At 42.6% G+C, this 27,598-nt stretch overlaps 1 protein-coding gene across 1 annotated transcript in view; it reads right to left on the reverse strand.

Annotated features, from left to right (window-relative positions):
- Positions 1-27,598, reverse strand: part of LOC126212962 (ankyrin repeat domain-containing protein 17-like) — a 38,794-nt gene that overhangs the window by 2,808 nt on the left and 8,388 nt on the right. The window contains exons 4-5 of the mRNA XM_049940488.1: positions 20,511-21,087; positions 12,919-13,068 (exon numbers count right to left, since the gene is read on the reverse strand). Of these exons, the coding sequence (XP_049796445.1) occupies positions 12,919-13,068; positions 20,511-21,087 (727 nt within the window). The remainder of the gene's footprint in view (positions 1-12,918; positions 13,069-20,510; positions 21,088-27,598) is intronic.

Consider the following 27,598-nt stretch of genomic DNA (forward strand, 5'->3'; position numbering starts at 1 on the left):
GGGTCTTTGCCGGCGTCTAGAGAGTGTTCCCCACTTTGGAAACCTGGAGTCCTTTTAATGTATTGTTCAACTGCGTTTAATCTTACTGACAACGCACATCCATGGGGAATCATGCATGTTATCGATAATGGTGTTGTAATATAGCTGTACAACTAATTCTGGATGCCTTATCTATTGTAATGTTGTAGAGTGTGATTTAAGAATTGAGGTGAGATATGAAATATGTCTGTATATTCTGCCAATAAATCTGTCTTGCTGCTAACTATGGTGATACTGAGTTTTTATGGTATTAATTCGTTTTCAGAAGCAGTTTTAATCTCACATTTACTAGTCATGCCAGAAGTTGTAATCAGCAAATATTATCAATCTACAGTCGTAGAGTGATGATCTGGTTTAGTATTTTGTCATGAACACTGCAAGATTGTCAATAAGATCTCTAGGAAATACTAGTTTGGCCAAAAGTTAATTATGTGTGCAGGTAAACTCTGTGCTAACTGCCATCAATAGCTATTCAATAAATGCAAAGGTATACTATCAATGCTGGCCGCTGTGTCTTTGAAGATGATTTATCTCGCCAATTTCTTGTTTGGTATAAGTATTCACATATAGGGTGGTAGATCGCCTAAAGCGTGTTCACTAATTTCATCCTTGGTCTGGCGTTGCATTCTGTCCTTGCTCATTAACTGTTCTTTTGTGGGTCCTGATTTCCTTTTTATTCTCTGTGTAATATGCGTACCCTATGGTTTATATTGAGTGTAATTCTATCCAACACACTCTAACTTGTAAATATTAGATGTGCTATATTTATATAATTCTATGCCAGACACAATAACTTGTAAACATTAGAAGTGTTATATTTGTGTAATTCTATCCCACACACACTAACTTGTAAATATTAGATGTGTTAAAAATATTATTACAAACTCTTTCCAGTTAATCATCTCAAAGTTGCTTTTTGTGCTACATCACTTTTGGCACATGCCATGAAGACCCATGTAATGACATTCTGTAGTTTTCTTAATCTACCCTTTGTTTGCTGTGTCACACGTGTGTCACCATTTAACCCTCAAAACACTCGTGTAGGAGGGGTGAAACACACTCCTGCCTTGATTTCTTTTTTGTAGCAGTGGGTAGTTCGTAATTTGATTATCACATTTATGTCTATGCGCACGTTACGCAGTTCCCATAAATTACGGGATGATGGTCTAGAGGAGTGGAGATGCCACGTGGTAATGTCCTGGGAGTGTTATATTGTGCTCAGATCAGCCGAATTTCGTGGCCAAGTCATCGACACGAGTTTCCCATCATGCTCATCAAATCTGTATACCATGATTCTGGCCCTATGACTGGCAGTTACCAGAATTCAGTGGACAAGGAATCAATGTGAGTTCACTATCATGCTCAATAAATCTGTATACCTTGATTATGTCCATGTGAAACTAACAGTTATCCGAAACTGGTGGACAGAATATCACTCCCATTTTCATGAAATCACTGCAGCATGCATCAGTCGTAGTGACAGGGACAATTATCCTCCTGGAAGATGCGATCACTATCAAGAGACACACCAAGAATTCAAGCACGCAGCTGGTGTGCGGTAATGTTCACATAGTTCACAGCTGCCTTGATACCTCTGATTAGGGTTTACAGGACCCAAGCAAACCCACAAGAATGCCACTCACAGTATAATACTTCTCCCAGAGTCCTGCATCTGTGGCACAAGTGTGCAGCCACTCACCTGGATGATGGTGTATCCAGACATGGCCATGGACACGAAGCAACAAGAAACGTCGTTCATCTATGAAGGCAGTACCTTCACATTGATACACATCTGTGTTTCTATCTCGATTTTCTGTGTAAAGCATAGATAAAAAATGTAATGTATTAAGTTATTTAAGGAATAATGCAATGAAGTAGCTATGAGCTACATTCTATTTCTATTAACAAATTTACAAACATAAGTGTATTTATCATGTAAAGCTAAAATTCATGTGTTCCACGTATCAAATACCTAGACAGTATTTAATGTGTATAATACCATGTGTATGTATCTAAGGTATCACATATAATATACCGTAACTTCCAACAATGGGGCAAACAAACAGCTGCTCATTGTTATGTAGTGTCCTGACTTGGAACACTTCCAGTAATATACCCACACACACAAACACAGTAAACACACATATGCACAAACCATTTCAGATGAGAATAGCTCGAGGTTCTCCCGAGACCTTTTCACCAGAAATAGGTAGAAACAGGGAATTACCAACCAACATGCTACATAGGCTTTATTACACATCTAGATAGAGTACATCACTTCCCTCTACATATTGCAAATTATTTTCACCACACTCATTGTATAACATTTTTTACATTTGCATTGTACGAATTATATTCTCATCAACTAGGCAGAGACAAATTATATAGAACCATTTTAACAATTGTTAAGCACTCAATTCCCTGTAGCCTTAGAGAGATTTTTATATATTATGTTCTTTCTATTATTTAAAAAAGCATTAACAACTGTATACCAATAACATTGTAATAATAAGAAGTGTTTGCTGTTCCATTTATAAGCATCTGACCTACCTTACATTTCAAGGCAGTGGGTTAATCTGTACTGTTAATGAAATAAATAAATAAATATCTCGATCTTGTGCTCACTCAAGTTGTAGCTGACAACGTCATTGGGTCAATGGGGAACTCTCAGGGGTGGTGTGTTACAGAGTCCTGTGTTCGATCAAAGAGTACTCGAAAATGTGCTTCAAATCGCTGTGCCTACACCAGCACTGAGCTCCAACATGTTGCATTTCATATTAAGGTCTCATCAGAATTTATTCTTGTCGTGGACTGTTGTGTAAGTATAATGAGGTGCAGTATTGTGCATGTCCGAAGCATTTACCTCTTTCATAAAATTAAAATTTGGCTTCTGCACAACTTTATGAACACACAGTTAAAATGTTCCCCTAATGAGAGCGCAGGGGCAAAAAAATATGCACTAACAACAGGTCCTTTGGCCATGCCACTGCATCTTTTCGATTTTTAAGTAATGCTGATGTTTTACAGTTTACTCCATCACCAAATGGAATTGTTTTCCCATTCTTGTCACTTACATTATGTACTGTGTCATCACCAAGTATTTAGTCTTTGTTGGTTTCTACTTCCTGTAAAAAAATTGTGTATTATTCTATGTTCTAAAAGACAGTTTTTCAGAGTTCGTAATTTTACTGATGACCATGTACAGTTTATGTTTAAAGTACAGTGTGTTTGAAAAAGAATTTCCTAGTTTAAATGTGTCCTAGAATCTGTACAAAGACATACACTAGTTTGTGCTGTTTGATTCATCAACTCTCCAAGTTTGGCTCCCCTACAGTTGGCAGGTCTGTTTGATCTTAAGATGGCACCACTGCTATTTTCCCCTCTGTTCCCTCAGTTCAGTCCAGGCGCTCACTGTGACATGTTGACAGAGCACGTATTTCCCAAATGGATTATACTGAGGCGGAAAAGGGGCTTGTTTTTTTCCAAGAAGATGGCGCCCCACCTCATTACAGTAACCGTGTGTGTGTGTGGCTCTTGGTGCTTGCTATACAGGAATGCCTTGGGTACGACGAAGCCCGGACTTAACCCCACTGGACCGTTTCTTTTGGAGCAACATAACAAATGTTGTGTACAGTGAAAAGATCAGGGACATCAATCACTTACGGGAAAGAATCGTCAAGGCGGATGGGAGTTACACCTGAAATGTTGGTCAATACGTGGCGATAAGTGGAATATCGTCTTGACGTGGGTAGGACCACAAATGGATACCATGTTGAAGCCTGCTAACATTAAATAAAACTTGAAGGAATTCTCTTTCATGATATGTACTTATTGATGTAATTTTTCATTGATTTCTCCATTAAATTTATATTTAAAACTAGGGAGTTCTTTTTCCAACACCATTAATTCTATTTGGCTTTGTTAGGCACTGTTTTTTTTTCATGTAAGTTCTTTTATACGTCCCCACATCAGGCAACTGCATATCAAAGAAGGAAATCTTCATTTTCTTTACCTTGTACGTCGTTTTTCGTATTTACATGCCTATGTGCTATTTCTAAACAGACGTCTTGTTGTCTTTACTGACAAATTTTTAGCTTTGTATTTCACATCTTGTCCTGCTTTGTTTTATTTTCTGCTCTAACACTTTTACATCTTCCTCTGCTTGTACATTTATCACGTTTTTCAGTTGTTGATAAACTGCTGTGGTTGTCTGCGGCAACATTTTTTCACACTCTACATTGATGTACCTTAAAAAGTTCTTTCCTTTCCATGTCATATTTCTGATTCTATTCCTCTACTGGTTTTTATTTTATGTAATGTTCCTTTCTCTGTAGAGGTTCTACTACTTTATATTTTAGTATGTGATACACAATTTAAGCCATTTCCTGATCACACTCCATTGAAAATTACTCACTGCATTTATGGATATACATGTTGTTGTGTCATCTAACATTGACAGGTTGCCATCTTTTTTAGAAAGTGATCTCCACTTTGATCTGTCTGCTTATTCTTCAGTGGCACCGTCTTGTGGCTGGTTCTTAATATGCACATCTTCGTGCGTCACATGATTCACATTACTTTTATGCATCAAATGTGGCAAATACTTCTGAGGCTCCTATTTTTGACATAATTTCAGAATAAGTGTTGTGTCTTCCATGATTATCTGTCACAGTGAGTAAACTTTTTGTCAGCCTATACCATATGAGGATTTTATATGTACATTCGACCCAGGGTCATGTCTGACTGTAACTATGTTGGAACACATATTGTGGATTATGTGCTCAAGTTGTGATTATGTCCAAGGTGATAGAGAATTCCACTGAGAATGCTAAGTGTTCCTGATATCGGAGATTGGCACTGGTCGCGATGTTATAGTAAACCATTTATAATGCTTACTGTGCTTCCAAGGAACTGGCCTTGTGGATTTTTGTGGAATTGACTACCTTTCAACATTCTCCCTGCAAGTTCTTAACTCAAAACTGTTACAGGTGGCATTTTATTGCACTGTGTTGTGCTGCAAGCACAAAAGCTGATGTGTAACAGTGTTATTATTGGCGGGACAAGCAAGAACCAAGAGGAAAGTCTGAAGTCATAAGGAAGTATTTGACTCGGCAACAAAACACTGATGGAAGGGAAGAGATTGCTTTACTTCATTAATGTTGGTTGTATACTGTTTTTCTTTCTACATGCCTAATTGCAAGATTTCTTTTGTTCATACTGTTTCTCTAGAAGAACTGATTTTAATGTACCATAATTAAATGCTATTCTGTCTTTTATGTATTGCTGTTAATGGTCTGATTGAACAGACATACAAAGTGGGTGACACTAGCAAAGAGGAGTTTTTCTTCTGTCACATTTTGTATTGTTAGCAAGTTTCGTTATTCAGAAGTCGCCAAGGAGGGCTTTGAGTAAATTTTCTTATTGCCAGCTGGTGATTTTTCATGAAATTCCAGTTTATACTTAATAATTGGAATATTTTCTTAATTTACATTTGCGTATTGTTTTAGAGCCTGATGTCTGCAAGTCTGTTGTTTAGTGCAGATGAGTTTACTGGTGTTTCTTCTAAAATTATGGGTAACTTTTGTTAATTGATTTCAGAGACTATTGTGAGTTGAATTTGACTAATTTTTGGATTGTCTCTGTTTTTCTTAACTACATGTATATGAAAGGTAAAGATCCGCTAACGCTAAATGAGTCGTCCCACTCTTGACTTCCAGCCTCCTATTACATTTTTGGTAAGTAGTGCATTCTTAAAGTTAAGTAGTGGATTTTAGTTAATTTGTATTTTCCACAATGTCTGGTGTTGTCAAGGGTCCGGTTTGTCAGAGGCGAGGTGAGCTTGTTTACAAATTGGAGAGACATGGGCTGGAGTCATGGGGTATGATCCAGGAGTTGATTCAACAAGTATGTCAGCACAGCTATAGGCAGGTGGTACATAAAGTTATCACACCTAATGAGATAAATTTGCCCCTGCTGCCATTTGTGACACATTGGTAAAAATCATAGAAATGATTCAGGATAGTAGCAGAGTGTCAGTATAGGTCCACTTGGATCATTATATTGATAGCCTGAACTACTTGGTCAGTGTTGACGCACAACAGGTGAAGGAAATACAGGATTACATTGTGGCGATTAAAGAATGGTTATAAGGAAAATGATGAAGACGTGGGTGTGAATTTGGAAAGTAATTTAGCCGTCCATGATGGGGGACAAGAGCGAAAGATTTAGGTGTCTTTGTTGTTCAAATATTTTCACGAATTCCCGGTAGGAGGGCATTTAGGTGTCTACAAGAAGCAGGAAAAAATCTGACAGTCCTTGTGACCGAAAGTGGATGGGAGGGTAGCCAGCTGCCAGGTATGTGCTATGACCAAGCCAGCTCAGGATAGCAGGGTTGGCAAATTCGCATCTAAACCCACAAAGAAAGCTTCCCACCAAACGTATATCAATTTTGCTGGCCCATTACCAAGGTCTAAGAAGGGGAATAGATACACTTTCGTGTGTACTGATGCGTGTACTAGATTTATGTGATTGCTGTCAATCAGAGGTGCGACGACCTGAGCAGTTACCCAGAATTTAGTCCAGAATTTTTAGGACTTTCGGGCCGCAACAGTCAGTGGTCACCGATAATGCAAGGCTGAGGCGCTTTGATTGGATTTTGACAGGGAAGCCAAAATAACTGGTCTAACCCGTCACTACCTGCATCAAAACAGAGTTTCTTGTGTGGTATCGGTCTCTGTACACTAGTAAAGCCAACTAGTGCCCTTAAATAGTGCAAGGAGTCCCTTTACGTTTTTTGTTAGACATAATTTCTTCAGGTCTAGTTTTCCCGAAGATTTTGTATCTTTTACTCTCCAATGCCATGTATTCGAAAATTCGATGTGATGCAATTTCTTCACCCTCATCAAAAATCCTACACTTAGGATCTTCTTCCATTATACGCATTGTGTGGAGGGTTTTTTTGAAATTCACATGGGCGGTCATAAGTCCAGTCATGAGTTTGATCTCTTTCCTGTTCAATCCCAGGACTACAGAGCTTCTTTTAAAACATGGCTTGGGCGTCATTACCTTACCATATTTTCTTTTATGGATCTTGGTCCAATATTCTACGTGCTGCTTCCTAAGCCAGTTACATAGTTCTTGTTTGACCGTATCCTTAGTGATTGTCAGGACAGGTTCCAATCCAATAAATGAAGTCATTGCCCTCATCCTGGCCAGTCTATCGGTTGAGGCATTTGTGTAGTTCTCTGTAGGGATGGGGTAAAAACATATTTCCACAACTTCACATTACCCCAAACCCTTCTTTTGCTGAATGCCTCAATCATAATATTAGATCTACATTGATTGTGTGTCATCACAAGGGCCAGAGCAACTGGGATCGTTCACTGTGATAATTGGGGCTATGGCACTCAATACAGCATTCTGTGAAACACATAAGTCAACACTGGCCTAGGTGCCTGTTGGGTATGAGGTGGCAACTCCACAGTGCAATTTGTGGGCATTAGAGGACCTGTTGCCTAAAGGAAAGAATCAGTAGAGGACAACCAGGAAGAACATCCAGGCAATACACTTAAACAAGGAACGCACTTCTTAACAAGTTGGAGATGAGGTCCACGTTAAGAATTTTCAAGGGAATATTAAGTCAGCTGATAGTATTACTAAGAATTTGTTGGCCTGGTATAGGGGACCATTCTTACTCTAGGATTATCTTACCCTTATAACATTGCTGCCAACGGCCTTGCTGGTGTGGTACCACCAGTTCCAGCCAGATCACCAAAGTTATGCACTGTCAGGCTGGGCTAGCACTTGGATGGGTAACCATTTGGTCTGTCGAGCACTGTTAGCAAGCAAGGTGCACTCAGTCCTTGTGAGGCAAACTGAGGAGCTACTCGATTGAGAAGTATCGGCTCCGGTCTCATAAACTGATATACAGCCACAAGAGCAGTGTGCTGACCACATGCCCCTCCATATCCACATCCAGTGACACCTGTAGGCTGAGGATGACACGACGGCCGGTCTGTACCATTGGGCCTTCCAACGCCTGTTTGGACGAAGTTATGACTGCTGCTACAAGAACTGCACACTGGTCAGGAGCTAAGGGTCCATCTCTCTCCGATTAAGACAGATACCAAGAGTTAAGGAAGGAGAAGTTTCAGACCCAGCTGAATTTTACTGGGAGGGGAGGGGGAGTCTGTGACACGTCGGCACTCATGCCACTCATGGCTCACCACTTCATCTATGGTGGGCATTGGGTAGTGTCCCACACTGACAGAGGACATGGCATTTTGCTGGCAGGAGTCTCATTGGCGCACGTGAGGTGGCACGTGAGGTGTTCATTGAGGCAACAAGGGTTGTGAGATGGTGCGTTCGAGGTCAGTTACCATGGGGCCATGGATGAACTTAGACTGTCCACGTTTGACAGCACTGGGTTGGAACATGCACTGCAGGTTATGTACCTAAGCTGTGAATATGTCCAAGGGGATTTTCAATACCACAGAGCGTGCTAAGTGTTTCTGATGTTGGAGACTGGTATTAGTCGTTGTGTCATAGTAAACCACTCACAGTGATTCCAACGAAGTACCCTTGTGGATTACTGTGGAACTGTCTACCTTTTAACATTGTCCCTGTAAGTCATTAACGTGAGTTTGTTACAAGTGGCATTTTATTGCACTGTGTTGGTCTGCAAGCACTAAAGCAAATATGTATCAGAGTGTTATTATTGGCAGGAGAAGCAAGAACCAATAAGAAAGACTGATGTTGTATGTAAGAATTTGACTCAGTGGAAACACACCGATACTAGGGAAAAGATGATGCTTTATTTCAATTATTTATTGCACATTAACTAAACATTGTACACATGTCATACATATTGTATTTTGAAGACAAACTCTCAAAATTTTGCACAAACATTCGATATGTGAACCATGAGTGACCTGGCATATGTCAATACGGTAATCGAATTCTTGCCATACCTGTCCCAGCATGGCAATCACTTCCTGTATTCCTCCTGTAGCTCTGCTACATCACGTAGTAGAGGCGGTACATACACCAGATCTTTAATGTGTCCCCACAGAAAAAAGTCACAGGGAGTGAGATCTGGTGATCAGGGAGGCCATTTCATGAAACAGCAGTCACCTTATGTGGCACACCGATCCATTGATGCAGCTGCTCCGTGTTCAGGTACCCACAAACTCATGATAAAAATGGGGTGGAGCCCCATCCTACTGAAACATGAACGGAGAGTACGATTGCATTTGAGGCATCAGCCATTGCTGCAACAGGTCCAAGTAGGAATATCCAGTGATAGCGCTCTTGGCGAAGAAGAATGGCCTGTACAATTTTTGACATGGCAAGGCATAAAAACATTTACCTTTGGGGAATCAGGCTCAAATCCAATGCATTGCGTGGATGCTTTGTACCCCCAGATTCGACAATTATGCCTGTTCAGTTTCCCATTAGTGTGAAAAGTGGCTTCGTAACTAAAGATTAAGCGATCAACAATGCCATCCCCATCCTCATTCAATTGTAGCAACTGTGAACAAAACTCAAACTGCTTGTCTTTGTCGTCGTCATTGAGCTTCTACACTAGTTACAATTTGAATAGTTTCATAGACAGCTTCTGTCGTAGGACTTCCCACACTTTCACTGGTGCCATTTCGAGTTCATGCAATGCATGACGCACTGATTTCTTTGGACCCCTTATGAATGTCTCTCTTAAGTGCTCCACATCCACTTCACCCACACTGTGATGTCCGCTTCTCTTTGCTGGGCACAAGCAACCCATGGTAATGAAGTTGTTGTGCCAGTGGTAATGGCCTTCCTTGTTCGTGGCTTCTTACCGTACTTGGTTCTAAACATCCATTGAACAGCTGTAGCACACTTGGTTTTGTTAAACTCCGACACACAGAAAGCTCGCTCTGCACCTGAGCTCGCCATGGTTGTGAGTAGCGCTGACTATCGGCAAATTACCAAACAACGCTGTGGCGGTAGACATGAAAAAAAACTTTCACGGTTTCTCTTCAAAATGACATGTATGTGATTTCTGTACGATGTTTGGTTCTTATGCTATAAATAATTGAAAGTGTTCCTGGACTTTATGTACACCCTGTATATGCCTATTTGGAAGATTTCTTTTGTTCAATGCTGTTATCTTGAAGAACTGATTTTAATGCACCATAATTAAATGCTCTTATATCTTTTATGTAGTGTTGCTAATGGTCTCATTGAATGGACATACAGAGTGGGTGACACTGGTACAGGAAAACTGTTCCTCTGTCATGTGATTACACAGAAGTCACCAAGTCATTTCAGGGAGGAATTTGTGTGAATTTTCTTTTTGTCAGCTAGCAGCTTTTCATGAAAAACAAGTTCATACTTAATAGTCACAATATTTTCTTACTTAACATTTGCGTGTATTGAGGAGTGTGACGGCTGCAATTCTATTGTTTAATATAGATGTGTTTAATGTAGTTTTTTTCTAAATTTATGGGTAACTTTTGTTAACAAATGATTTCAGAGTCTATTGTGTGTTGAATTATATTAATTTTTGGAGTGTCTTCGATTTTTAAATGCATTTATAAGAAAAGGAAAGGTTCCTAACATGAATCAATCGTTCTGTCCCTCTACTTCCAGTTATCTGTTATTAATCAAACCAGAAATGGTGTCCAACAAACAAATGAAGTCAATATTTTAGTATAAGAATTTATATTTGTAGCACGCGCACACACAAAAGCACACACACACACACACACACATACAGAATGCTGTGAGATCAAGACGTTGCTGTGTTTGATTATATTGTTTATTAATATGGTCTTAAATGGTCTTCTTTTGGTGTGAGTGCCATCTTCAGGTTATCTGTGGCAAGTATGTCATTTGGAGTTTGATTAAAAATTTCAAATTTTGGAATGGATAATACAACATATTATAGAATTATGATTTGCTATGTACATCAGGTGGTCTTGATATCTATAAGAGGTTGATGTCGCAGTTTCTGTCATGCAACTGTATAAGCTTGCTTCTTTCATGTTGATGGAGCTACTGTAGCTGTTAAACTTTTGCTGGAACAGTTATATACTGCTCCAGTTTTAACTGCTCCAGGAAAAGTTAAACGCACACTACAGCTCCATCAATATCGAAGGAGCAAACTTCCATAGTTGTGGAACAGCGAGTGATACATTGATGTCATGCAGATATCAAGGCCACCTGAAGTACATAGCAAATCAAAATTCAATTATAAGATGTATTGTATACTGCAAAATTTGAAATATGCTACCAAATTATGTACTTTCCACACATGACTTGAAGATGGTAGCCACATCAAAACTGGCCTATTTTAGTAAACTATATAATCGAACACAGCAACATCTTGGTCTCATAGCATAACATTCAACGTCCTTATATGAGACATACGATGCAGCGGACCCACATGAGTACGGATTATAGCATATTTCCTATGAATCAGTGTTTATTAAATCATACCCATTCTGATCTGAATGTAATTCATACACCTATTTGAATGTCAAATTTTGTGAAGGGAATAAATTTTCCTGGTAACTACACTGAAGCGCCAAAGAAACTGGTGCGGGTCTGTGTATTCACATACAGAATTATGTAAGCAGGCAGAGTATGGCGCTGCAGTCGCCAATGCCTATGTAGGGCAACAAGTGTCTGGCGCACTTGTTACATCTGCTACTGCTACTGCAATAGCAGGTTATCAAGATTTAAGAGGGTTTGAAGGTGGTATTACAGTCGGCGCACAAGCGATGGGACATAGCATCCCTGAGGTAGCGATGAAGTGGGGATTGTCCTGTACGACCATTTCACGAGTGTAATGTGAATATCAGGAATCTGGTAAAACGTCAAATCTCCGACATCTCTGGGCTAGATAAAGATCCTGCAAGAATGGGACCAACAACGACTGAAGAGAATCGTTCAACTTGACAGATGTGCAACCGTTCCGCATATTTCTGCAGATTTAAATGGTGGGCCATCAACAAATGTCAATGTGCGAACCATTCAATGAAATATCATTGATATGGGCTTTTGGAGCCTAAGACCCACTCCTGTAACCTTGATGACTGGACGACAAAGCTTTACGCATCGCCTGGGCCCGTCAACACTGACATTGGACTTATGATGTCTGTAAATGTGTTACCTCATCAGATGAGTCTCGTTTCAAATTGTATCAGGTGGATGGACTTGTGAGGGTATGGAGACAACCTTATGACTCCATGGACCCTGCATGTCAGCAGGGGATTGTTCAAGCTGGTGGAGGCTCTGTAATGGTGTGGGGCATGTCCTGTTGGATTGACGTGGGACCGCTGATACATCTAGATACAGCTCTGACAGGTGACATGTACTTCTGATCATCTGCATCCATTCACACCCACTGTGCATCCGATGGACTTGGGAAATTACAGGAGGACAATGTGACACCCGACATGTCCAGAATTGCGACAGAGTGGCTCCAGGAACACTCAGTATAATTTAAACACTTCCACTGGCCACCAAAATCCCCAGGCATGAATATAATTGAGCATATTTGGGATGCCTGGCAACATGCTGTTCAGAAGAGATCTCCACCCCCTCATACTCTTATAGATTTATGGAGAGCCCTGCGCGATTCATGATGCCAGTTCCTTCCAGCACTACTTCAGACATAGTCAAGTCCAGGCCACATCGTGTTGTGGCACTTATGCGTGCTCGCGGGTACTCCACATAATATTGGGCAGGTGTACCAGTTTCTTTGTTTCTTCAGCGTATATATCATTAAAAAAATACAATAAGACATCTGTCTTTCTGGGCATAACACTTGGTTCAAAACCCACATGAGTTGTTCTATGAATGTGAAGAAAGGGCACATGTCATGACAAAACTCACCTCAGCAGAGTGATGGCGGCGCTATCGGTTGAGGGAGTCGGGCTGGCAGCTGTGGGCGTGATAGCTGAGGCGGAAGTCCGGCTGTTGTCACCATGGTTGCTCTGCAGCTGAGTGGTGGGGGCGACTGAGCTGTCTGTAGTGGCTGGTGTGCTGTGTGGGAGAAGCTACGTGAAAAAGTGCATTCACATGCGGGCCAGAGGACAGCTTTTTGCAGGCAGTAACTGCTGGGGGACTGTCTACACACAGATAATAGAACACACAGGGTCAACAACAGTAATGTGCATGCTTAGACAAATGACTTACTGTTGACCACATCATTTTACAATTTCGGTCTCCTGAGCCCCTCATACAAGTAGCTTAGCAGACCAAACAACAGTTTGTACATAATAAAGCACAGCTGGAAGGTACATACAAGTTTCAATAGTTATGCTGGAGGGATTGGACAGTTTAGTTTGAATACATAACAACGAAAATCACACAGAAATTGAAAAGGCAATATTCTTTTAACGTACGAGGTGCGACAATAAAGTAATGAGATTGATTTTACTTGCAAGATGTGGCAACTCTGCAGTCTTGCGTAGGCCCAATATCTTTGACCTTGGTCTATAAGCTGCTTCTAGTCCAAGTGGCACATCGATGCAGCTGCTCAGTCGTGAGTTGTTGTAAAAAGTTAACACGTGTTTGAGTTTCTCGTCACGGAAATGGAACCGTATATTACGCAACGGTATGCCATTTCTTTTTGTGTTAAACTGGGTGAAAACGCGACGACAACTTACAGTAGGCTTCAGAAGGCTTTTGGAGAGGAGGTTATGTCAAGAGCTCAAGTTTTTCGTTGGTATAAAATGTTTGGTGGAGGCAGAACGAATGTTGAAGATGAAGACCGCAGTGGACGACCATCAACCGCACGGACGGATGTCAACTTGGCCAGGGTGCGTGAACTCGTACGATGTGATCGAAGATTATCCATGAAAATGAAATTATTGCAGAAGAACTGAACATCAATCGAGAAACGGTTCGTCGAATAATAACAGAAGATCTTGGTATGAGAAAGATTTGTGCAAAAATGGTCCCAAAAAATCTCACAACGCCGGCCGGCCGGCCTGAGTGGCCGAGCGGTTCTAGGCGCTACACTTTGGAACCGCGCGACCGCTCCGGTCGCAGGTTCGAATCCTGTCTCGGGCATGGATGTGTGTGATGTCCTTAGGTTAGTTAGGTTTAAGTAGTTCTAAGTTCTAGGGGACTGCTGGCCTCAGAAGTTAAGTCCCATAGTGCTCAGAGCCATGTGACCCAATCACATCACAACAGCAAGAAACACGGAAAAATGTGGCAGTCGATCTGTTAGAGGAAACGGAAATCAGTCCAGATTTGTTATCGTGACGAAACTTGGTTTTTTCAGTACGATACAGTGACAAAACGCCAAAGTTCGCAATGGTGCTCAGAGATCACCCAGACCTAAAAAAGCTCGCATGTCAAAGTCAAAAGCAAAATGCATGCTTGTGTGCTTCTTTGATTCGAAGGGAATTGATCATAAAGAGTGGGTGCCTCCTGGACAAACAGTGAAACGATATTACTACAAAGAAATTTTAGAAAGACTTTATAAAAGAGTTCTTCATGTCTGTGCCAATATTGCAGATAATTGGTTCCTGCATCAGAATAATGTGCCATCCGAGACCGCTCTGTCAGTACAGAAATTTTTAGCCTCAAAACAAATTTCAGTACTACCACAGCCACCTTATTCACCAGATATCGCTCCATGCGACTTTTCTCTATTTCCAAGAGTCAAAACAGCAGTCAAGGGACACCATTTTCGAACAGCACAAGATGTCCAAAAGGGTGTGGCGAGGTTTTTGGAGGATATTACAGAAGATGAGTTCAAGAAATGTTACCATCAGTGGCAGAAACGCTGGAAGAAGTGTGTGCAATCAGATAGGAACTGCTTTGAAGGAGACGACACTAAAATTGACTGAAACGGTAAGCAACTTTTTTTTCACATCAGCCTCATTGCTTTACTGTCGCACATGGCGTGGGGCTGCAATTATCAGTGTTTGTAGCTCACATTTCTGGAGTCAGGTTGAAAGAGGAACAGATGGGACACAAAGGTGCTAAAAATCTCTTTGTGTTACTCTGTGTATACATCTACATCATACTCCGCAAGCCACCTAATGGTGCGTGGCGGAGGGTACTTTCGGTACCACTCTCTGATCCCTCCAACCCTGTTCCACTTGCGAATAGTGCGTGGGAAGAATGATTATCTGTAAGCCTCTGTATTGGCTATAATTTATCGAATTTTCTCGTCATGGTCAATACGCGAGATGTATGTGGGAGGAAGTAATATGTTGTCAGACTCCTCCTGAAATGTGCTGTCCCTAAATTTCAATAGCAATTCTCTCCATGATGCACGAAGCCTCTCTTGTAACGTCTGCCAGTGGAGATTGTTTAGCATCTCTGTAACGCTCTGTAGTCAGCTAAACTACCCCGTGACGAAATGCGCCGCTCTTCGTTGGATCTTCTGTCTCTATTAGTCCTATCAGATAGGGATCCCATATAGATGAACAATACTCAAGAATCAGGCTAACAAGCGCCTTGTAAGCCATTTCTTTCGCGGATGACTTTCATTTCCCTAAGATTCTTCCGATGAATCTGAGTCTGGTGTCTGATTTTTCCACTATCTTCTCTATATGATCATTCAACTTAAGGTCGCTCTGGATATTTACGCCTAGATGTTTTACGGCAGACACTGTCTCCAGCTGTTTGAAATCGATAGTGTAGCTGTACAGTAGTGGATTTCTCTTCCTATGTATGAGCAATATGTTACACATATTTACGTTCAGGGTCAACTCCCAGAACCTGCACCATTCATCAATTCTCTACAGGTCGTTCTGCAACTTCTTAGTATCTTCTGGCGTTGCTACTTTGATATAAACAACTGTTTCATCTGTGAATAGCCTTAAAGAGCATCAGACGCTTTCTACTAGATCATTTACATATACTGTAAACAGCATTGGTCCTATCACTCTTCCCTGTGGCACTCCAGATATTAGCTTTACATTTGTCGATTTAGTTCCGTTAAGAGGGACGTGTTGAGTTCTATCTGCAAGAAAGTCTTGAATCCAATCACAGGTCTGCTCCGATACTCCGTAAGCTTGTATTTTTTTCATTAAATGGCAATGTGTGACGGTGTCAAATGCCTTACTGAAGTCAAACAACACGGCATCTGGTGCCTAGCACAAAATACATTTCACCTAGAAAGGAATAGGAAGTAAACATAGGAAAGAATAATGTACACTGAGATAAGTCTTGGCATAACGATATGTGTAGGCACGGATGGCGGCAGTATCACGCACACAAGGTACAGAAGGATAGTTCACTTCCAGAGCTGTCGCTTGTACTCGGGTAGGACATGTGGAAAGGTTTCTGATGTGATTATGAGTGCGCGACTGGAAATAACAGACTTCGAACACGGAGAGGTAGTTGGAGCTAGATGCGTGGGGCACTCCGTTATGGATACCACAATTCGGACATTACCACTCATCGCAGACAATGCAGTGGTCGACGTGTTTCACTTAACGAATGAGAGCGATAGTGTTTGCGTAGAGTTGTCAGTGCTAATGGACAAGAAATACTGTGTCAAATAATGGGGTACACACGAGGAATGTATTCGTTTGTAGAGTGATGAAATTTTGCGGTAATGGGCTATGGCAGCAGATGTCCAACTCAATTGCCTTTAATAACAACACGACATTGCCTACAGTATCTCTCGTGGGCTTGTGACCGTATCAGTTGGACTCTAGAAACATGGAAAACTGTGGCCTGTTCAGATGAGTCCTGATTTCAGTTAGTGAGTTCAGATGGTAGGGTTCGAGTGTGGCGCGGTCCCCACGAAACTATGGACCCAGATTGTCTGCAAGACACTGTGCAAGCTGGTGGTGGCTCCAAAATGCTGTGGGATGTGCCTACATGGAATGGACTGGGTCGTCTGGTCCAACCTGAACCTACAATTGACTGGCAGTAGTTATGTTCAGCTACTTGCGACCATTTGTAACCATTCAAGCATTTCATGTTCCCAGACAACAAGGTCATGTCACCAGTTCACAATTGGTTTGAAGACCATTCTGGACAGTTCGAGCATTTTATTTGGTGAACCCAATCAGCTGACATGAATCCTATCGAAAATTTACTGGACATAATCGAGATGTCGCTTTGTGCACAATATCCTGAATCCTCAACACTTTTGTAATTATGGACAGCTATAGGCAGCATGACTCAATGTTTCAGCAGGGGACTTCTAACGACTTGTTGAGTTGATGCCACGCCGAGTTGGTACACTACGCTAGGCAAAAAGATCTCTGACATGGTATTAGGAAATATCCCAAGACTTTCATCACCTCAGTGTGGTACCACCGATTCGATGTTTAGAGAGGTTGCCAGAATGTGTGACCTCACCTTCTACCGCTACTGATGGCCCAAAAAATGTTCATTGACATCTGTATTCAGTGAGAAAACATGTGTAATGGTGCCAGTTCTGTCTTCGAATTGGATGGGGAAAACATGAAACGGCACATGTGCCAGGAATAACGTGCTACAGTGGCTGTACAACAAGGAGGCTGGTGCTTATGTAAGTGGTGCTGCTGGGTGGGACAGATCTCACAACAGAAAAAAGAAGTGACCTCTTTGTCTGTGTGCAACAGAAGCTGCTTGAAAATGCGCCATCACTCCTATGTCGACCAGACTGATGTCAGCCAAGACGTCATTTCCATCTCACCGCTAGCTACTCGGTTTTCAAACCGAGACCCAGTATATACACTATGTGATCTAAAGTATCCGGACACCCGCAAAATCATACTTTTTTTCATATTAGCTGTATTCTGCTGCCACCTACTGCCAGGTACTGCATATCAGCGACCTCAGCCGTCATTAGACATCGTGAGAGAGCTGAATACGGTGCTCTGCGGAACTCACGGACTTCGTACGTGGTCAGGTGATTGGGTGTCACTTGTATCATACATCTGTACTTGTATCATACATCTGTACTTGTATCATACATCCACACTCCTAAGCATCCCTAGGTCCACTGTTTCCCATGTGGTAGTGATGTGGAAACGTGAAGAGATACATACACCCCAAAAACATAGAGGCCGACCTCGTCTGTTGACTGATAGAGACTGCTGACTCTTGAAGAGGATCTTAATGTGTAGTAGGCAGACATCTATCCAGACCATCACACATAAATTCCAAACTGCATCAGGGTCCACTGCAAGTACTATGACAGTTAGGTGGGTGGTGAGGAAACTTGGATTTCATGGTCGAGCGGCTGCTCATCACATCACGCCAGTAAATGCCAAACGACGCCTCGCTTGGTGTAAGGAGCGTAAACACTGGCCGATTGAACAGTGGAAAAACGTTGTGTGGAGTGAATAATCATGGTACACAATGTGGTGATCCGATGGAAGGGTGTTGGTATGGCAAATACCAGGTGAACGTAATCTGCCTGCGTGTGTAGTGCCAACAGTAAAATTTGGAGATGGTTGTGTTGGTGTGGTCGTGTTTTTCATGGAGGGGACTTTCACCCATTGTTGTTTTGCATGGCACTATCACAGCACAGGCCTACATTGATGCTTTAAGCACCTTCTTGCTTCCCACTGTTAAAGAGCAATTTGGTGTTGGCGATAGCATCTTCCAACATGATCGAGCAACTGTTCATAGTGCACAGCCTGTGGCGGAGTGGTTACTCGACAATAACATCATTGTAATGGACTGGCCTGCACATGGTCCTGACCTAAATCCTATAGCACACCTTTGGGATGTTTTGGAACGCCGACTTCATGCCAGGCCTCACCGACCGATGTTGATACCTCTCCTCAGTGCAGCACTCCGTGAAGAATGGGCTGCCATTCCCCAAGAAACATTCCAGCACCTGATTGAAGGTGTGCATGCGAGAGTGGAAGCTGTCATCAAGGCTAAGGGTGGGCCAACACCATACAGAATTCCAGCATTGCCGATGGAGGACGCCACGAAATTGTAAGCCATTTTCAGCCATGTGTCTGGATACTTTCGATCACATAGTGTATATCCTACAATATTAGAAACAATTTTTGTGTAATTGAAGTAGATATGTAACATCTAATGCTTAATTTTAATGAGCTGTTATCTGTCTGAGCTGGCCGGAGTGGCCGTGCGGTTGTAGGTGCTACAGTCTGGAGCCAAGCGACCGCTACGGTCACAGGTTCAAATCCTGCCTCGGGCATGGATGTGTGTGATGTCCTTAGGTTAGTTAGGTTTAATTAGTTCTAAGTTCTAGGCGACTGATGACCTCAGAAGTTAAGTCGCATAGTGCTCAGAGCCATTGTTATCTGTCTGAAGTAGTTCAGCTCCCACGTGTTCCTGAGTGAGTGCTATTCGGCTGTTGTCAAGAAATAGGTGCCCGCTGTAAGTATTTTTCAAATATTCAAATGTTTCTGAATTCCTAAGGGACCAAACTGCTAATTCATCTGTCCCTAGACTTACAAACAACTTAAGCTAACTTATGCTAAGAACAATACACACATCCATGCCCGGGGAAGGACTCGAACCTCTGGAGGGAGAGACCATGCATTCCGTGACTTAGCGCCTCAAACTGCGCAGCCGCTACGTGCGGCAAGTATTTTTCTCCACGAGAAACTGGACATGTAGTGGATAAACATGATCTCTTCAAATCTTGACTTGGATTACAAGTGGTGCTGAACGTATAAGAAATTAATGGATAGTATACTTTTAAAAGTAAAAGTCGCACTAGAATATGGCGGCAGATGTAGCTGTGCATTTGCATAGAGTTGTTTAATGCGCATAAACATACTGTAATATCAAGAAGCTGTGGGATGTAGAGTTTCTACGAACTGCATTTAGTCATTTTCTTCCTCGTGTTCTAAAGTCCTTCACGTCGCGCCATATTCGTCATGTACACCATGTGATCAATAGCATTCGGACAACAGGCTGAGTATGACTTACAAGCTCGAGGCACCCTCCATCGGTAATGCTGGAATTCAATACGGTGATGGTCCACCCTTAACCTTGATGACAGCTTCCACTCTCGCAGGCATACGTTCAATCCAGTGCTGGAAGGTTTCTTGGGGAATGACAGCCAATTCTTCACGGAGTGCTGCACTGAGAAGAGGTTCCAAAACATGCCAAAGGTGTTTTATAGGATTCAGGTCAGGACTCTGCAGGCCATTCCACTATAGGGATGTTATTGTCGTGTAACCACCCCGCCACAGGCCGTGCGTTATTAACAGGTGCTCGATCGTGTTGATAGATGCAGTTGCCATCACCGAATTGCTCTTCAATAGAGGGAAGCAAAAATTTGCTTAAAACATCAATGTAGGCCTGTGGTGGGATAGTGCCACGCAAAACAACAAGGCTACTTGCATGAACTAGTTAACACTAGCCTATGGGACACAAAATAGATGGCCATTGATGATACACGACAGACACGTCTAAGGAAACTCAGTGGCAAACAATGCTGGTAAATTTACACACACACACACACACACACACACACACACACACACACACACACATATGGAAGTGGACAGCACAGAAGAGTGGCCTATGCTTACCTGGTTTCCATTGGCGTCTCCAAGAGCAGGCGATACACATCAGCCATGTCTTGAGGCTGGGAGCGCACTGCATCAGCCCAGCCCCGTGTGACAATCACCTGCGCCAAGTGAGCCCTTATGAATTTAATGGCCGCCTGCTTGAGGCTGTCAGAAGAGTGCCTGACCGCGAGAGCAGCCGTGGCAGCCGCTGTCTCGACGGACAGCTGTGCGGCCAGCTGCAGCTCGCACTCCGCCTTCAGGGCCGACACGCCGTACTTATCAGCGGCGGCCAGCAGCTGTGCAGACATGCCGGGCAGCCGGGGGGCCTGGAGTGTATACAGGTAGGCCAGCAGCTGGCGCAGCACTGGGCCCTCCACGTCCTGTACTGCGACCTGACCGCTGCTGGCCTCCAGCGGATCCTGCCGGAACATGGCTTCGAACACAGGGCTCCTGGAAGCCAGGACGGCCCTGTGCGCTGCAAGACGCGTGTCGCCGGCCACCAGGGTCACCACGGCGCCCTCCCCGGCGTCCAACAGGGCGCTCAGATCCACAGCTGGGGTCTCCTTAGCCTCCGTTTCTGGTTCCACTGTGGACTGTCCTGAAACACACAGTGTCACTAAGAACCTTGTGCCCCCATAGAACACTCTGCTTACTTACTTGAGCCCTATCCAGATTTGCATCAAGTAACTATTGCGAATATTTTACATTTCATGTGGGTCGCAACAATATGCTTTCGAAATAATGAAATAGGTAAACAGCTGCAAATCTCAATGTACATTGAAGAGCGAAAGAAGCAGGTATAGGCACGTATATTCAAATACAGAGATACGTAAACAGGCAGAATACAACAGTGTGGTCGGCAACGCCCGCCTAAGACAAGTGTCCGCCACAGTTGTTAGACCGTTTACCAAGTGAGTTTGAAAGTGGTGCTATAGTCGGCGCACGAGCCATGGGACACAGCATATCCGAGGTAGCGATGAAGTGGGGATTTTCCGGTACGGCTATTTCGCGAGTGTACCATGAGTATCAGAAATCCGGTATAAACACCAAATCTCTGACAACACTGCGGCTGGAAGAAGATCCTGCAATAACAGAACCAATGACAACTCATGAGATCATTCAACGTGACAGAAGTCCAACCCTTCAGTAAATTGCTACAGATTTCGATGCTGGGCCATGAAGAAGTGTCTCCGTATGAACGATTCAACGAAACATCATCGATGTGGGCTTTTGGAGCCAAAAGCCCACACGTGTACCCTCGATGACTGCACGAAACACAGCTTCATACCTCGCCTGGGCCCGCCAATCTTAACATTCTACTGTTGATGACTGGAAACATGTTGCGTGGTCGGACGAATCTCGTTTCAAACTGTATCGAGCCGATGGATGTGTGCGGGTATGGAGACAACCTCATCAATCTGTGTACCCTGCATGTCAGCAGCGGCTGTTCAAGCTGGTGGAGGCTCTCTAGTCGTGTGGGTGTGTGCACTTGGAGTGATATCTGACCCCTGATATGTCTAGGTATGACTCTGACAGGTGACATGTATGTAAGTATCCTGTCTGATCACCTGCATCCATTAATGTCCATTGTGCATTCTGACGGACTAGCGAAATTCCAGCAGGACAATGCGACACCCACATGTCCACAATTGCTACAGAGTGGCTCGAGGAACACTCTTCTGTGTTTGAACACTTCCGCTGGTGACCAAACTCCCCATACATGAACATTATTGAGCATATCTCGAATGCCTTGCAACGTGCTGTTGAGAAGAGATGGCCACTCCTTCGTACTGTTACGGATTTATGCACAGCCCTGCAGGACTCATGGTGTCAGTTCCCTTCAGCACTACTTCAGCCATTAGTCGAGTCCATTCCACTTCGTGCTGCGGCACTTCTGCGTGCTTGCTTGGGCCCTACACGATGTTAGGCTTTCTGTGGCTCTTCAGTGTATGAAGTCCAATAACTGAATCACTCACTGGCCCATCACCGCCCAGCCCAATCCGCTAAGGATAGAAAGTTGAAATTTGGAGAGCATGTTGATCTTAAATTGTAGGTGTCACTTAAGAAGGCATTTTTCGAAATTTCCCCCCTAAGGCGGTGAAATGGGGGATAAAGCGTTTTTTGAAAATAGGTCACTGGCAACTCCTTAATGCCTGAATAAATTTCTAAATGAAATGTAATACACAAAAACTTTGGTGCTTTAGATGTACCCGAAACACTCAGGTTCATGAAGAATAAGCATCTAGCGGCAGTGATATTAAATAACAGTTAATCTTCCATTTATTAGTAGAGCACTGTTATGACGCGGATTCGCGATACTCGGCATTAAAGGGTTGTTGCAATTTTGAAGCTAGAAATACGAAAATTGGTATCTGGTTTTACAGTCAGAAATAAATAACACTTTGAGAATTTTTGGAAATTGAGCCACTAAGGGGCTAAAACAGTGGGTGAAAGTTTATTTGAAAATAAATCATGTTGAAGAACTAATGAAACATTTAAAAAAAATACATCTGTAGAAACTGGTATCTGACTTAAGAAAAAAAGGTGTTTCTGGAAGTTCAAGGTCTAGGGGAGTGAGACAGGATGAAAAGTTTAATGGAATTTATTCATCACGAAAGCATACTAAAAGCTAAATCTACAGAAATTTGTATTTGCCTTCTATGTTACAAATACATACATTACGTGTTTCACTATGTTTGGAAACTGAACCCCCCAGTGGGTGAAATGGGGGATGGAAAATTTCAAGAAAATATTATATTAAAAACTGTAAAGTCAAGTCTATGAAAATGGTATTTCAATTCTCGATTAGATATAAATAAATGTGTATTAGAGAAAGAAAGTTCCTATGCCAATATCACCACAAGAACGTAAAACGCATGATTTTCAAAAAAAACTTGAACTTCAGCTACCAGAATAATCCTTTTGGCAGAAGTATGTTCAGAAAAGGACCAAGCTTCGGTGGCCTTAATTTGTGTGGAATGCTTAGAACGTGTAGAAATTTGTGAACAATATAAAAATTCGATTAAAGAAAGAAATATCTGTGCACACCATACAGTCTGCGTGGGAGAAGCAGCGAGTGGTAATCTAGTCTTTAATTAAACCACTTAAACAATTTTCTATTGGTTTCAGCACATTTCGTCTGCAAAACAAGCCACAGATGTTGTGCAAATCTCATATCCTTAACTTCCTTCTACAGTTGTTTGCCAGGAGATCATTCACAAAGTGGCAGTTCTTTATTCAACGAGTTATCATCCTGATATTTCCATTTATTCAAAAAACAATATTGTACTGCAGGAAACTGTATTGCTCTGCTCCTGATACTCCTCTTTGTTGCCAGTTACACAGGATCAACAACGGGCTAATAGTGTGTCGGGTGCGTTTCTAGGAACCATTAACTTGGGGTAGCAGCATAATCAGACATCAACCAGTTTTCAGCTCTTCTTACACATTCCAATACTATAAAATGTGATCAAAAGTATACGGACACCCCCAAAAACATACGTTTTCATATTAGGTGCATTGAGCCACCACCTACTGCCACGTACTCCATATCAGCGACCTCAGTAGTCATTAGACATCGTGAGAGAGCAGAATGGGGCGCTTCGCAGAACTCACGGACTTTGAACGTGGTTAGGTTATTGAATATATTGGGTGTCACTTGTGTCTTGCGTCTGTACGCGAGATTTCCACACTCCTAAACATCCCTAGGTCCACTGTTTCTGATGTGATAGTGAAGTGGAAATGTGAAAGGACACGTACAGAACGATTGCGTACAGGCCGATCTCGTCTGTTGACTGACAGAGACCGCTGACAGTTGAAGAGGGTTGTAATGTGTAATAGGCAGACATCTATCCAGCCCATAACACAGGAATTCCAAACGAAATCAGGATCCACTGCAAGTACTACGACAGTTCGGCAGGAGGTGAGAAAACTGGGATTTCGTGGTCGAGCGGCTGCTCATGAGCCACACATCACGCCAGTAAATACCAAACGACGCCTCGCTTGGTGTAAGGAGCGTAAACATTGTGTATAGTGACGAATCACGATACACAATGTGGCGATCCGATGGCGGGGTGTGTGTATGGCGAATCCCCAGTGGACATTGTCTGCCAGCGTGTGTAGTGCCAACAGTAAAATTCGGAGTCGGTGGTGTTGTGGTGGGGTCGTGTTTTTCATGGAAGGGACTTACACCCATTGTTGTTTTGCGTGGCACTATCACACCACAGGTGTACACTGATGTTTTAAGCAACTTCTTGCTTCCCACTGTTGAAGAGCAATTCGGGGATTGCAATTGCATCTTTCAACACGATCAAGCACCTGTTCATAATGCACTGCCTATGGCGAAAGGTTACACGACAATAACATCCTTGTAATGGACTGGCTTGCACAGAGTCTTGACCTGAACCCTATAGAACACTTTCGGAATGTTTTGGAACGCCGTCTTTGTGCAAGGCCTTACCAGACATTATAGATACCTCTGCACAGTGTAACACTTCGTGAAGAATGGGCTGCCATTCCTGAAGAAATCTTCCAGCACCTGACTGAACGTATGCCTGCGAGAGAAGCAGCTGTCATCACGGCAAAGGGTGGGCCAACACCATACTGAATTCCAACATTACCGGTGGAGGGCGGTACGAACTTGTAAGTCATTTTCAGCCAGGTGTCGGGATACATTTGATCACATAGTGCACCTTTCCTTCCTGATATTATTTTGCGCTGATGTACGCTAAAAGAGCGTTTCAGATGACATTAATAATTTGAAAGGTTAAGTTCTCAATTGCAAGTTCTAATTTTAGTTCAAAAAATTACCAGTTCCTGTTCATAACCTGTGTCTAGAAAATCCTGTTTAGATGATAAGGGGATAGTTCAAATGAGAGGTTAAATTACGTTCTACATATATGCAATGTCCTTCTGTCTACCAGCCCAAGACTTCGTTATATTCATTTTAAAATCAGAATTTGTAGTAGCTCCAAAAAAAACATGAGCAACTGGGTACCCTAGGAATCTACAATATTCTGTCCTAACTTCTCTATGTGGCTGGAATGGATATCAAAGTCCTGTTATATGCTCTTGACTGTAGCGTACATGAACATGGAAAACTGCCAGCTGATTTTGAGAGAAGCCTTATAATGCCCATATGCAAAATTAAGAATGTCTTAAAAAGCGAAAATTACCGAAAAACTTCACCATCCAACTCCTTCGTCCTCGAACAGTTGGCGCCACATTCTCAGAAAATCAATTTGGTGCCAAAATAAAATTTAAAATCACTTTAGAGAGCTGTACGAAAGAAATTTAAGAATGTACATAGCTTTTGCAGATATATAGTAGGTGTGTGATAATATGACAGTAGGAATAAACTTGATAGCTTTGAAAGCATTATAAAAACGAGATAACACTTACTGGTCGGCATTGTACGCAGGTAAAAACTTACATTCGCTAAGGAATCGAAGAAGAAAGTGGCGTGTCAGCAGCTACTTTTACTCCATACAAAGAGAAGACACCTAAACATGTGAGAGAACAGCTAGATATAGGCGTATTGAAAGTGAACAACATCTCGAACCCATGATAAATAAAACAGGTAAAGTTACAGGGAGATACTATATCATTAAAGTATATAAGGACCAGAATCATAGGTGAAGGCTTTTTGATAAAGCACGAGAAACCAGTGTTCCAGAGTATCTATGAGACAAGCTACTCATATCTCGAAACGAGTCACCTTTTTCGAATCTATCTGCTAAGGATCCCATACAGCAAAAACTCCAGCACTGTTTTTAAACAGTCCCTTTGCATCTTGTAGCTGCTCCTCAATCTCTGCCCTGCCATCCCTGCAGATTCGTCTATGTTATGGTCCCAGTCTAAGTCGGACCTGAACGGGCTATATCTGTGACCTTCTGCATCTCGCGGAGGAACAGGACGAGCTGAGTTAATGCGGCAGGAGTGCGTTTTGACCACTCAGCGGAAATGGGAGAATGTCAAACGTGTACAATGTGTAATGTCAGCGCCAAGTGAAGCTTTCCCCTGAAACACGAGGTAGTATAAAAGATAGTACGAGCAGTTACGGTGGGGTTTCTTATCGAGAAAATCAGAAAGACTTAACATCTTACAGGTACTCCACTCCACACATAGTCAGCTACCTGGGTAGCAGCTTCTAATGTACACCTGACCATTTTAGTGGGACCTTACAGTTCTCAAGCCAATGGTGCAAGTCCTGGAAACTGCAGCCAAGCGTTTCATAGAACTGGCTTCCTCTAGAGTCAGAACCAGGAGGCACCATAAGTTCTTCAGGCACTGCTGCAGATTGTGAGCTTCGTCAGAACTCCATGAACAAGGCTTGCGTTCTCTATCTTCTCTGCCAGATGCTGGAATGATCCAAGCACGATCTCGGAGCTGCAACAACAGGCATTTTCGTTCCAATGTGTGCCACAATCTGCAGCAGGTGCATCCTGTTCCCTCAGCAGCTGCCGGAATAGTCTCTACAACATGTCAAATGAGGACATCGGGTGTGCAAAATGAGTGAAACTCGTGTTGCTCCCCAACCCTTGTTGCAATTTCTCTAAGGGTTACCATCATTCGCCATTCATTGGAATTGCCGACGATTTATAGACCTCTAGCATTTTTGCGTTTGGCTAGTCCTCACACGCGACGCAGCATGTTTCCAAACATGTGAAGTGAGTCACTTGTTGGTTAGAGGTATGGGTAAAATACCATGAGCTCTCTCTGATCACTCTCTCTCCTTTTCATGGCGTCTACTCACTCAGTGTCAAGTGCATCAGTAATGATGAAAGCTGTACATCCTGTAGAGGAGTCAGAATACACAGGAGAGGACGATACTCGAGGCGTATGCTTGCTGTCTCTGGTGCACGACTGTGGAGAGCCCTCCAAACGCACCTATTCGCACAGTTTCTAATTGTTTGACCACAGTCAGGGTGAATTCCAGCCATGAACGAATGTCAGCTAACTCATCAGCATTCACTGTGGAGCTGCGTTGTGGTCGCTGCAACTTTTTATAGAATAACAAACAAATGTCACTAAAATGAGCTAGCGGATTGTCTTTTAAGTTTTGGATCACTTAAGCTAAAGGTATGACTAATTACAGTTGAGAACTAGTA

Source organism: Schistocerca nitens, chromosome 11 (genome assembly GCF_023898315.1).
Source record: "Schistocerca nitens isolate TAMUIC-IGC-003100 chromosome 11, iqSchNite1.1, whole genome shotgun sequence".
Classification (NCBI taxonomy): Eukaryota; Metazoa; Arthropoda; class Insecta; order Orthoptera; family Acrididae; genus Schistocerca; species Schistocerca nitens.